Genomic DNA, 14083 nt, shown 5'->3' on the forward strand with positions numbered 1-14083 from the left:
AATAACTTAGAGTCAAACTTTAATTAAACAGCAGACACTGGAGATTAAACAAGGAAACCAGTGCAGCTGCAATTAAAGAGTGTGTGTGTGTGCGTTCCCAAACATGTAAAGTGTGTCTGTGTTGTTTATACTTAAGGCCGTACCTAATTTGGCCGTGAAGCGGCTGTGAGGTTCAAAATGTATGTTTTATGTTTAGCGATTTAACGTTTGCCTCACGTTCACTGATTAATTCGCACTATAAGGTGGTCCTAGCAATCCTACGGCAATTCGGTTAGTAATCGCTTAGTCAAAATTATCCAGGCGCCTTTATCCAAAGCGACTTACAGCACTGTGACGGTATACACCGATCAGCCATAACATTAAAACCACCTCCTCACTGTCCATTTTATCAGCTTCACTTACCATATAGGAGCACTTTGTAGTTCTACAATTACTGACTGTAGTCCATCTGTTTCTCTGCATGCTTTGTTAGCCCCCTTTCATGCTGTTCTTCAATGGTCAGGACTCTCCCAGAACCACTACAGAGCAGGTATTATTTCGGTGGTGGATGATTATCAGCACTGCAGTGACACTGACATGGTGGTGGTGTGTTAGTGTGTGTTGTGCTGGTATGAGTGGATCAGACACAGCAGCGCTGCTGGAGTTTTTAAACACCTCACTGTCACTGCTGGACTGAGAATAGTCCACCAACCAAAAATATCCAGCCAACAGCGCATCGTGGACAGCGTCCTGTGACCAATGATGAAGGTCTAGATGATGACTGACTCAAACAGCAGCAATAGATGAGCGATCATCTCTGACTTTACATCTACAAGGTAGACCAATTAGGTAGGAGTGTCTAATAGAGTGGACAGTGAGTGGACACGGTATTTAAAAACTACCGATCCACTCATACCAGCACAACACACACTAACACACCACCACCATGTCAGTGTCACTGCAGTGCTGAGAATGATCCACCACCTAAATAATACCTACTCTGTAGTGGTCCTGTGGGGCTCCTGACCACTAAAGAACAGGGTGAAAGCAGGTTAAGATGGTATGTAGAGAAACAGATGGACTACAGTCAGTAATTGTAGAACTATAAAGTGCTTCTATATGGTAAATGGAGCTGATAAAATGAACAGTGAGTGTAGAAACAAGGAGGTGGTTTTAATGTTATGGCTGATCGGTGCAAACCAGACAGCCACAAGCTGAATCATCACAACATCAGTAGTCAGCTTAAAACACGTACAAGAGGTTTTTTACGAGAAAAAATATGGATCCCTTGCTTAGTAAATAAAGTCGAGTGAGTGAGTGGGTGAATAAATCATAAGAGAGTGAGAATAATAAGTGATTCAGAGAGAGATTGTGAATGAATGTGTGTTCCTGAGTGAGTGACAGTAAATGAGTGAGTAACTAAGTGAATAAGTGAGAGTGAGTGAGTGAATAAATCATAAGAGTGAGAGTAATATGTGATTTAGAGAGAGATTGTGAGTGAAAGTAAATAAGTGAAAGTGAGTGAGTGAAATAGTAAGAGTGAGGGGTTCATGTAAAGTAAGCGACAAATAGAGTAAATGACTGAATGATGGTGTAAATGTATGTGTGCATGAATGAGTGATTGGGTGAGTAAGGGGTTAAATAAATCATTAAATGAATGAGTGATTGAAAGAGATTGTGAATGACTGAGTGAGGAGTGTGTAAGTGAGTGAGTAGGTGAGTGATTGCATGAATCAGTAAGAGAGTAAGTGAGAAGGTAGGTTGAGGGACTAAGTGAGTGAGTAGTTAATTACATCATTAAGTGCATGAATGATTAAGAGATTGCGAGTGAATGAATGAGAGAGAGTAAATACATGAGCGGGTGAGTAATTGAGTAAGAGATGGGTTGAAAAAAATCAGTAAGAACGCAAGAGATTGTAAGCAAACGAGTGGATGAATGAGTCAGTAATGAGTGAATCATTAAGATAGTGGGTAAAGGATTGTGAGTGAGTGAGTAAATGAGAGTGAATGAATGACAGTGAGTAAGTGAATGAGTGAGTGAATGAGTGAGTAAATGGGTGAGTGAATGAATGAGTGAGTGAATAAGTGAATGAATGAGAGTGAATGAGAGTAAATGAATGAGTGAGTGAGTAAATGAATGAGGGAGTGAATGAGGGAGTGAATGAGGGAGTGAATGAGGGAGTGAATGAATAAGTGAATGAATGAGTAAATTAATTAGTAAATGAGTGAATGAATGAATGACTGAGTGAGTGAGTAAATGAATGAGTGAGTGAGTGAATAAGTGAGTGAATGAATGAGTGAATGAATGAGTGAGTGAGTGAATGAGAGTGAATGAATGAATGACTGAGTGAGTAAATGAATGAGTAAATGGGGGAGTAAATAAATGAGTGAGTGAATGAATGAGTAAATGAATTAGTAAATGAGTGAGTGAGTGAATGAGTGCGGGAATGAATGATTGAATGAGTAAATGAATCAGTGAGTGAGAGTAAATGAATGAGTGAGTGAATGAGTGAGTAAATAAATAAGTGAATGAGTGAGTGAATAAGTGAGTAAATGAGTGAATGAGTGAGTGAATGAGTGAATGAATAAGTGAGTGAATGAATGAGTTAGTAAATGAGTGAGTGAGTGAATGAGTGAGTAAATGAGTGAGTGAATGAATGAGTGAATGAATGAGTGAATGAATGAGTGAGTGAATGAGTGAATGAATAAGTGAGTGAATGAGTGAGTGAATGAATAAGTGAGTGAATGAATGAGTGAGTGAATAAGTGAGTGAATGAGTGAATGAATGAATTAATACGTGAGTGAATGAGTGAATGAATGAATAAGTGAGTGAATGAATGAGTGAATGAATAAGTGAGTGAATGAATGAGTGAGTGAATGAGTGAATGAATGAATAAGTGAGTGAGTGAGTGAATAAGTGAGTGAATGAATGAGTGAGTGAATAAGTGAGTGAATGAGTGAATGAATGAATGAATACGTGAGTGAATGAGTGAATGAATGAATAAGTGAGTGAGTGAATGAATAAGTGAGTGAATGAATGAGTGAGTGAATAAGTGAGTGAATGAGTGAATGAATGAATGAATAAGTGAGTGAGTGAATGAATGAATAAGTGAGTGAATGAATGAGTGAGTGAATACGTGAGTGAATGAATGAATAAGTGAGTGAGTGAATGAATGAATAAGTGAGTGAATGAATGAGTGAATGAATGAATAAGTGAGTGAGTGAATGAATAAGTGAGTGAATGAATGAGTGAATGAATGAGTGAATGAATGAATAAGTGAGTGAATGAATGAGTGAGGCTATTTCTCAGGAGTGTGTAGGATGACGGGGATGCGTCTATGTAGAGAGATCACAAGGTTTTTAAACAGACATTTAAAAATAAAGTGATTTGTTTACTCCTGTTGTGTACCTCAGGCACGTGTGGGAGAAAGGAGGTCTAGCCATTGATGTGAATTCGAGCCCGAGGCTACGCGTGGACCCTAACGGCACCCTGCACGTCGCCCAAACCTGGTCCGGAGACATCGGCACCTACACCTGCAGAGTGACCTCTGTGGGGGGCAACGACTCACGCAGCGCCCACCTCAGAGTCAGGTCTGGAGTCCCCTTCTTCCTTCCTTCCTGATGCAGCTCCTGTGCTCAGCTATTTTTATATCCTTTCTTCTCATCCTTACATAAAAGATTTTTGTACTTTTTCAATCTCTCTAACTCTTTCGGTAAATATTTGCTGAGAAAGATTTGGCTCTATCCATCCGGTAAATATTGAAACTGTAGGTAATTGGACTCCGCGAAAGTGTCACTACCAGAGAGGCTTGTTTAATTTCGTTCGTCTCGGATGTCGTCTCCTCGCAGGCAGCTTCCTCATGCACCGGAGAACCCCGTCGCCAGGTACAGCTTCACCGAGAAGCGCTCCATCAATCTGACGTGGGCGCAGGCCTTCGACGGTAACAGCCCCCTCATCCGCTACATTCTGGAGGTGTCAGAGAACAGTAAGTGAATCCGTTTAAACGTTTCTCTCCAAGTCTTGTAGCGTAAACATGTACATGTACAATTCTCAGTTTTGCTAAGGGCGCATTCACATGAGAAGCGGTAAAACCGCTTTTGCCGTTGTTTCCTATGGGGTGTGGTGGTGCTGCTTAGCTTATTGCCGCACTGGGCTCACGATCTTAGTGCTTTGTCGCTGACCTTCCAGTGCCTCCAATGAGACGAACTGTTTGATATGACGTGGTAAAAGCAACTCGGGTCGTATGAACGATGCTTAACATGAACAAAACTAATAATGTGACTTTTTGTATTAAAGCAACATCCGAGGAATTTCTTTAGTGTAAATCAACACAAACGATGCATCAAAACACAATACAAATTGAAATATAATTAATTAATTAATTAATTAACATTTTATCAGCTCCACTTACCATATAGAAGCACTTTGTAGTTCTACAATTACTGACTGTAGTCCATATGTTTCTCTGCATGCTTTGTTATCCCCCGTTCATGCTGTTCTTCAGTGGTCAGGACCCCCACAGGACCACCACAGAGCAGGTATTATTTAGGTGGTGGATGATTATCAGCACTGCAGTGACACTGACATGGTGGTGGTGTGTTAGTGTGTGTTGTGCTGGTATGAGTGGATCAGACACAGCAGCGCTGATGGAGTTTTTAAACACCTCACTGTCACTGCTGGACTGAGAATAGTCCACCAACCAAAAATATCCAGCCAACAGCGCCCCGTGGGCAGCGTCCTGTGACCACTGATGAAGGTCTAGAAGATGACCAACTCAAACAGCAGCAATAGATGAGCGATCGTCTCTGACTTTACATCTACAAGGTGGACCAACTAGGTAGGAGTGTCTAATAGAGTGGACAGTGAGTGGACACGGTCTTTAAATACTCCAGCAGCGCTGCTGTGTCTTATCCACTCATACCAGCACAACACACACTAACACACCACCACCATGTAAGTGTCACTGCAGTGCTGATAATCATCCACCACCTAAATAATACCTGCTCTGTGGTGGTCCTGTGGAGGGTCCTGACTATTGAAGAACAGGGTGAAAGCAGGTTAAAAAAGCATTCAGAGAAACAGATGGACTACAGTCAGTAATTGTAGAACTACAAAGTGCTCCTATATGATAAGTGGAGCTGATAAAATGGACAGTGAGTGTAGAAACAAGGAGGTGGTTTTAATGTTATAGCTGATCAGTATATTTATTTTATATCGCTCCAATTCCAGTAGTGCTTTGGTTTGAGGTTGCTGGGTCTCAGTCTTTGTTAAAATTCAGCAGTTTTACTCACATTCTAGCCACATAGATGATAATAATGTAATTTGATTTGCTGTTTCCTGTTGTGTCAATAACCCCTGCTACTCTGTCTGGTTCAGATGCCCCATGGACGGTGCTCCTGGCCAGCATAGATCCGGAGGCGACTAGCATAATGGTGGGAGGCCTTATTCCTGCACGCTCCTACCAGTTCCGCCTTTGTGCCGTCAACGACGTGGGCAAGGGTCAGTTCAGCAGGGAGACCGAGAGGTGAGCCAAACACATGTTTGCACTGTTGATGAGCTCGCTGGACCGTCTTCTTGACACACCGGAATTAATCAGAAATCTTTCATTCACGTCATGTACATGCAGCGACTTGGAGCAAATGTCAGATTTTCTTGCTCATTTGTCAACGTGGAAGTTCAGAGAGTGCACAAATGATACGGAGGGTCTGTCCGAAAACCAAGTGAGCTGCCTTGATACTTGTACACCTTTTATACAAATTACAAACCAGTAAGAATTTATTTGCATTTGAAAAGAACTCAAGAATGCTGGGATTGCCTTCATCACTAAGGAAGCATCTGATGCTCCCTTGTTATTCAGTCAGATTATCACTTAGATTTAAGGCACCTCAGTAGGCAGCATTATAAGGTATCTAAGAATTGAGACAGACTTCTTCTCGGGAGAGTGTAGGATGATGTAAAATGTGTCTATGTAGAGAGATCACTAGGTTTTCGGACAGACCCAGAGACAACAGACCCAGTATGTGTTCAGGCTATGATATCTTGTCGTTGGGCAATAATCCAGCAGTGTAAAACCAAAAGAGTTTAAAATAGGGTAATTTACCCTCTTCACAGTATTTTGTCCTCACAGACTCTCAGGAGGATGGTTGGTGAGGCAAATACCCCCTCAGTGATAAACGTTAGACACTGAGAGTAGATTGATGCATTTTATGGTCACTATATATCCAAATCTACTGTAGATTCTACCTTCCTAATAGCAAATTACTTGAGAAAAAAGATGGAAATAGAAACAGGATGAGGGCTGTACTGAGAATGGGCCACCTGTTTAATAGAGTGGAGGCTCTATAATGTTTTGGGGCTGCTTGGTTTTAAGACCATGGAAGTAGAGGCTTTTATCCAAAGCAACTTACACTATACAGTCTAAGTAATTCAGAGTTAAGGGCCTTGCTCAAGGGCTCAACAGTGGGAACCCAACAGTGGTGGGGTTTGTTGGGGCTTACTAGTCTAGTACCTTAACCGCTAGTCTATAACTGCCATGAAGTACAAAAGCCAGGTTAGACTCAATCATTTGGTGTGGTGTCCACATACTTTCAGCCATACAGTGTATTTTTTTCTTTCAGCTTCATTCTATATTCTTTACGTTCGATTTGGCACAGTTTTACTCCTGGGCTGGTGTGTTTTACTGCCGTGCCACTCGAGCGCCTCAGCCGCATCGTATATTACTGCTCCCGAATGACATCCCGAACTTTGTGTGCGTGCGAGTTATTTATTTATCTATTTATTTTTTTGACAAACGACTGCATTTCCATCAACACATGATTACATCTTTGCTGACGGAGTGTCATTTTAACACACGACCTTGCTTCGGTGCATACTGTCCATAAATGCAATGCTTTTATTAAAATCAATGGCACCAATTTTCTTTTCTTTTCTTAATGCATTTTTCATTTTCAGTTCCAGATTGTAATTTCCCTGCCGCTTGCGCCACCCCTGCGGTGCCTGAGGGGAGCCACAGGGGAGCGTTTGCCCCCTTTGACTTTGGTTTAGACCTTAGATGCTTCTTTCCACCAGCCAGTGGTGGATTCTTAGAATAGAGTCATTGGGTCTGTCCGAAAACCTAGTGATCTCTCTGCATAGATAATTCTAAGCGCGCTTCCGAGAAGAATGCTGTTCGAATACTTACAAGTGCTGCCTACTGAGGTGCCTTAATTCTTAATACTAAGTAGTGCATCTGAACAACCTGCTTTATACACCGATCAGCCATAACATTAAAACCACCTCCTTGTTTCTACACACAGAAGCACTTTGTAGTTCTACAATTACTGACTGTAGTTCATCTGTTTCTCTGCATGCATTGTTAGTCCCCTTTCACCCTGTTCTTCAGTGGTCAGGACCCCCACAGGACCACCACAGAGCAGGTATTATTTAGGTGGTGAATGATTCTCAGCACTGCAGTGACACTGACATGGTGGTGGTGTGTTAGTCTGTGTTGTGCTGATGGAGTTTTTAAACACCTCACTGTCACTGCTGGACTGACAATAGTCCACCAACCAAAAATATCCAGACAACAGCGCCCCGTGTGCAGCGTCCTGTGACCACTGATGAAGGTCTAGAAGATGACCGACTCAAACAGCAGCAATAGATGAGCGATCGTCTCTGACTTTACATCTACAAGGTGGACCAACTAGGTAGGAGTGTCTAATAGAGTGGACAGTGAGTGGACACGGTATTTAAAAACTCCAGCAGCGCTGCTGTGTCTGATCCACTCGTACCAGCACAACACACACTAACACACCACCACCATGTCAGTGTCACTGCAGTGCAGAGAATGATCCGCCACCTAAATAGTACCTGCTCTGGGGTGGTCCTGTGGGGGTCCTGACCACTGAAGAACATGTATGTAGAGAAACAGATGGACTACAGTCAGTAATTGTTGAACTACAAAGTGCTTCTATATGGTAAGTGGAGCAGATAAAATGGACAGTGAGTGTAGAAACAAGGAGGTGGTTTTATTGTTATGCCTGATCGGTGTAAGTTCTATGTCTTATTAGAATCCTCTCTACTTAGGAGGCTGCCTAGGTAGGCAGCAAGGCAGCTCACTAGGTTTTTCCGACAGACCCCATCTGTGCACTTCGTCCAGACATGAAAGTCACATCATGCACAAGCAATAAGGAAAAAACCCTAAATACCTTCCCTCTGTGAGATTTGAACTCATGTTGACCTAGCAGATCAGATCACTCTGCCTATCAGTGCTTTTTGCTAAAAGTGAAAAAGTGCTAAAACGTCCTTGAGAATGCACTTACCCTGTGGGAAAGGTGAAGTGCCATTCCTTTCAGCTTCTGACTAAATACTCAAAAATACTCAATCCCCATATCTGTAGAGTCTTCACGCTGAAAGCTTCAGAACGGCACTGATGGGGGTCTTTACCGAGGTCTTAGTGCATGTCAAGGAAGACAAAGAGCTGAACTGCAAACCCAATAAAGCTTTTCAGGTTAAGAAGAATATGGCCAAAAGCCTGATCCTTTTATCAGAAAGCTTTCACGATGCAGGCTAGCTCTTTGTGCCAAGAAAACGTGCGTTCTTTGGCCGTAACGGTGCAGGACTTGCTCCCTACGATGTTACAGCATTCACAGAGATTCGGCAGCTTTTGTCCTGGCAGTCAGTTCCTCAAACTCCCTCAGATTTGAAGGGAATGGCCCCACCGTGTCACATTGTTCTTTGCTTACTAGTGAAATTTAATTACAATACGTTATATCTGAAAAGCACTTGGGTGGTGCAGTGGTGTGTTACGCTAACCCACCGCCAATGAAACCGGGGTTTGAATCTCTGCTGAGCCCCTACACAGGACCCCCACACAACCACCACAGAGCAGGTATTATTTAGGTGGTGGGTCATTCTCAGCACTGCAGTGACAATGACATGGTGGTGGAGTGTTAGTGTGTGTTGTGCTGGTATGAGTGGATCAGACACAGCAATGCTGATGGAGTTTTTAAATACCGTGTCCACTCACTGTCCACTCTGTTAGACACTCCTACCTAGTTGGTCCACCTTGTAGATGTAAAGTCAGACCCACGGGGCGCTGCTGGCTGGATATTTTTGGTTGGTGGACTATTCTCAGTCCAGCAGTGACAGGAGGTGTTTAAAAACTCCACTCATACCAGCACAACACACACTAACACACCACCACCATGTCAGTGTCAGTGCAGTGCTGAGAATGATCCACCACCTAAATAATACCTGCTCTGTGGTGGTTGTGTGGGGGTCCTGTGAGAGTCCTGACCATTGAAGAACAGCATGAAAGGCGGCTAACAAAGCATGCAGAGAAACAGATGGACTCCAGTCAGTAATTGTAGAACTACATAGTGATTCTATATGGTAAGTGGAGCTGATAAAATGAACAGTGAGTGTAGAAACAAGGAGGTGGTTTTAATGTTATGGCTGATCGGTGTAAATTGTTATGCTTAGATTATATGTTGCCTCTCACTGTATGTTATAGGCTTCCAAGTGTTTAAAGTAATTTGTGTGTAATTAATAGGTTTGTTATTCAGTTTATTATAAGGCACACAGAAGTCGGCGTCTGTCGTCAATCACAATCGCTAATTATAAATAAAAAGGCAATGTATTAATACAGAGTTCTTGGCAGAAAACACATTGCTTATTAAATATGTAAAAAACTAATGATAATTCCATTAGCTTTGGCATTTTTTTATTGTTTGACGCCTGTCTTATAGCTCACTCATCTTTAAAAAAAAAAAAAAAAAAAAAATCATACATTGAAAAACCAACACTCTGTGGAACAGAAGAAAATGCTTTTGTTTACAGAACCGCGCTGGAAAAACAGCCCACAGGATATGAACAGGGCTGTAGTGGGGTCAAAGAAATGTTGTACTGTTAAAATGAGGTCACTGGCTGAAAAAGGTTGAATACCTCAGTACTAAAAGCCGGGTGAAATAGAAAGGAGGGATGTACTGAATGTGCTCATATGAGCGGTGAATAGAGTAAATATATACACCGATCAGCCATAACATTAAAACCACCTCCTTGTTTCTACACTCACTGTCCATTTTATCAGCTTCACTTTGTAGTTCTACAATTACTGACTGTTGTCCATCTGTTTCTCTGCATGCTTTGTTAGCCCCCTTTCATGCTGTGATAGATAGATAGATAGATAGATAGATAGATAGATAGATAGATAGATAGATAGATAGATAGATAGATAGATAGATAGATAAAGTGTTATACAGCGTGATCGCTGCTGGTACAAACGATCTTCTGTACCGTTCCTCGTTACAGCAGAGTTGGATGAGTTGCTGAAAGTGCTCCTTATTTAGGTGGTGGATGATTCTCAGCACTGCAGTGACACTGACATGGTGGTGGTGTGTTAGTGTGTGTTGTGCTGGTATGAGTGGATAAAACAGCAGCGCTGCTGGAGTTTTTTCTTTGTCGTATTTTATCGCTATTGTTTTGTGTCATGCTCTTGTATCGTTTGTAAAGCGTCTTTGAGTCTGGAAAGCGCTCTGTAAAATAAGTGTATAAAATAAGTATTATTAATTTTGTCTTTTCTACAGTTGCATTGTGTTACATTTTGTTATTAGTGTGATAAAGTGTGACTGCGGCTTTTATTTGCAACATAAAAATCTAGATTTATTTTTATTTAACCGCTTTATATAGAGCAGAGATGTTCACAAAATACGAGCCCGAGTCAAGTCACGAGTCTTTAGGCTAGAGTCAGAGTCAAGTCACGAGTCAATATAATCTACACAAAACATATATTGGAAATGTAGCGTAGAAATAAACACATAATATGTAAGTTCAGATAAAAAACAACAACAGATTAGCGACTGTATTTAGCCATTTTACTTAGTGCCTTTACTTTCCTAGGTACCAGCTAAAAGCTTAAACTGACGCTTTGTTTTCATTGCAAATTACGGCACACCAACCTTATGTTCTTCCAGATGCTTTTAAATTTATAACCGTGTGTCCCATTAGAAATATAATCCGTTATCTTGTAAATGTGCTTATAATAAAAAACCTCCAAACTTTTCCCAGTTGTGAAGTAAAACACGAACTCGTTAGAAAGCCAATCAAGTGTTTTATTACCACGTCATCTGTGTGACGCTGCAAACTAAATACATGCAAATAACAGCATTTCTTACTAAAAATTACAATCAGAAGGTCTGATTGGTTCAGAAAGCGGTTCTTACAATCATTAGCGCCAATTCTATAGGAGCCTTTATTCACATTATCTGTTACTGTGAAGTGCACTAGGTAGGGTATTCCACCATTTTAAGTGAGATTGCAATCCAAAGTAGGGAGTAGGGAGCGACGCTTCATCGCTACACCGGAAGCTGGCTGGAACATTTAGCCATTGTGTGCGTTGCTGGTTAAGACGGCCGGAGCGTTATTAGAGAGCTGATAATGACACGATCAGAATTATGTCAGATCATATATATATATATATATACTATATATATATAATTGTCACACGTAACTAATGTTGCTGACTTTTGTTGTCTACAAGTCATTTTTTGCGAGTCACAAGTCCGAGTCATTTGAAACGAGTCCGAGTCGAGTCTGAAGTCGCTGTGTGATCTCTGATATAGAAAGTGGGGGCCAAAAGTCTGAGGACACTAGTGAACCTGATTCTTTTCCATTTATTAACAAATGTTAATATTAGCATAACAATTTGAGTGAGAATTTGAATCTTTAGAAGGAAGCATATACAATTACAAAAAAACACAAGTAATTAACTACTTGTCCTCAGAATAAGAGGTTATTTAGAATAAAAGACTGTCAGGACCTGTATGAATGTGGAGTATGTGTAATATTTCAGTGATTAGGATAAATACCCCGCTCTGCTTGGAACGTGCTTGGCAGATGTTTGCGTTGTGGTGATTTTAATTGGACATTTTCAGATTCAGATTAATGAGTTTCTTGTAATAAGGACACATTTGCATATGCAAATTTGGTTGAATGGTTTAGCGAAGAGAAACTGGTGCAGTTTGAGAAATACAGTTTGCTATCACAACACACATTGTTAACAGGTGTAAATCTATTATATAAAAGAAAACATATGCTTCCAACTTTGCAGCAATAGTTTAGGGAAGGTCATTTCCTTTTTTTAGCAAGAAAGGTCTATAAAGACATGAAGAAAAGCTTGGTTTAAAGAATCTCTGATGGGCTGCACAAAGCCCTGACCTCAGAACAACTTTGGAATGAACTAGAACATCAACTGAGACTTTCTTTTTTTCTTTATTTATTTACGCATTTTCTCCCTGTCTCCCGATTTAGAGTAGCCAATTATTAATAGTCTTCTGCTGCTGGGGATCCTGATTGCGTTCGAGTGCGCAGGCTCTCTACCCCTTCTTTTTCGCCCGTGCCTTATTGGATTTGCACATGAGGCTCATTCACTTCTGAACAGGCACCTCGGGCTGCTAACCAGGGACCTTGCACAGCATTTGAAGACCATTTAGTCTGGTCTTTTTCCCACCCAGCAGACTCGACAGCCAATTTTGTCTGCAGGCGCTGCCAATTGTGCCAGTAGCAGAGCCTAGCTTCGAACCAGGGTGTGGGTTGTATTTGTGGGTTGTATTGTATTTTACTCCCAATTTAGTCGTATCCAATTACCCGATTGCATTACGCTTCCTCTTTACTGATATTGATCTCCAATCTGACTGAGGAGAGCCGTGACTGACACACGCCCCGTCGACACATGTGCAGTAGCCCACTTCATCTTTTCCCCTTAATGAAGCGAGTTCATATGTGGATCAGCTTTGTGTATGGAGAGACACACCCTGATCCTCACTATCCCCTGACTCTGTTCAGGCGCCATCAATCAGCCAGCAAAGGTCGTAATTGCTTCAGTTATGAGGTCCCCTCTAGCACCCCCCCTTGAACAACAGCCAATCGTTGTTCGTGTAGGCGCCCAGCCTGCCGGATGGCAGAGCTGAGTCTCGGACTGAGGAGTTCGAAATGTTAGCTCTGGTGTGCAAGCGTGTTTTACCGCTGCGCCACCTGAGCACCACGGCTGTTTAGTCAAGTGGTCAAATCACTACCAAGATCCAAACTGTCTCCATCAGCAACAACAGCAGTCTACCACTGTTCCTGTTTTTAACACCAAAGTGAGTGGAATAGATCATAACCCAAATATTTTATTCATATTTCTATACACTACTTACTGGCTTGTAGTCGATATGTTGTGATTTATTATGGCCCTACCATCCGATGTTACACAGCGTATTTTCCTCACAGTTCATAAAACTTTTATTCAGTGTTAAATGAAACTGGCGAGTACATTATGTCCATGTAAGCCAGCTGGCCAAAAATGAAGACATATCATGTTATGGAATTTAGCCAATTCCATCAGCATTATTTGAAGGCTGTGTCTTTTACTCGGTCACTGTGCTGTTTTGTAAAGCAGAATTAAAATGATACATTTTTTGGCAGGAAAAATGCTTGTTCATTGTGGGAGGCTGAGTAGTAACACATGGCCTCTTAGAAGTACATAAAGCTAGCTATTTCCTCTTTTCAGACTCTAGCCTATCCAGTTTTCTTTAGCAGACCTTGTGCTTGGATGAGCATGCTAACTGATACATAAACTCAAATACCTGAGTACTGTTAGTGTCACTCAGTGCCATTAGTGCCACCCAGCTACACTATCTTGACTCCCAGCAGGCTGGCTGTGGTTTTTAATGGCTTGAACTTGCGCTTGCCAGATGACTGTACTACTTAGGCACATTGTCTTGTATTTTTTGAGACGTGGTTATAATGTTTTTGGGTTTACTGCTATTCCCCAGGACTAACACTTGTGTTTAAATTCGATGATGGAATGTAATTTGTGTAATATGATGTCCTTGAGGGTTTCCAGTTTTGGATTTTTTACTAGTGTTAGTTTTGTCACAGTGATATGTATTTATAACATTAAAACCACCTCCTTGTTTCTACACTCACTATCCATTTTATTAGCTTTAACAATTACTGACTGTAGTCCATCTGTTTCTCTATATACGTTTTAGCCTGCTTTCACCCTGTTCTTCAATGGTCAGGACCCCCACAGGACCACTACGGAGCAGGTATTATTTAGGTGGTGGATGATTCTCAGCACTG

At 41.4% G+C, this 14083-nt stretch overlaps 1 protein-coding gene across 1 annotated transcript in view; it reads left to right on the forward strand.

Annotated features, from left to right (window-relative positions):
* Positions 1-14083, forward strand: part of sdk2a (sidekick cell adhesion molecule 2a) — a 75852-nt gene that overhangs the window by 23378 nt on the left and 38391 nt on the right. Inside the window, exons 12-14 of the mRNA XM_063018434.1 lie at positions 3394-3570; positions 3829-3965; positions 5357-5504. Of these exons, the coding sequence (XP_062874504.1) occupies positions 3394-3570; positions 3829-3965; positions 5357-5504 (462 nt within the window). The remainder of the gene's footprint in view (positions 1-3393; positions 3571-3828; positions 3966-5356; positions 5505-14083) is intronic.

The sequence above is a fragment of the Trichomycterus rosablanca genome, chromosome 22, assembly GCF_030014385.1.
Source record: "Trichomycterus rosablanca isolate fTriRos1 chromosome 22, fTriRos1.hap1, whole genome shotgun sequence".
In the NCBI taxonomy this organism is placed as follows: domain Eukaryota; kingdom Metazoa; phylum Chordata; class Actinopteri; order Siluriformes; family Trichomycteridae; genus Trichomycterus; species Trichomycterus rosablanca.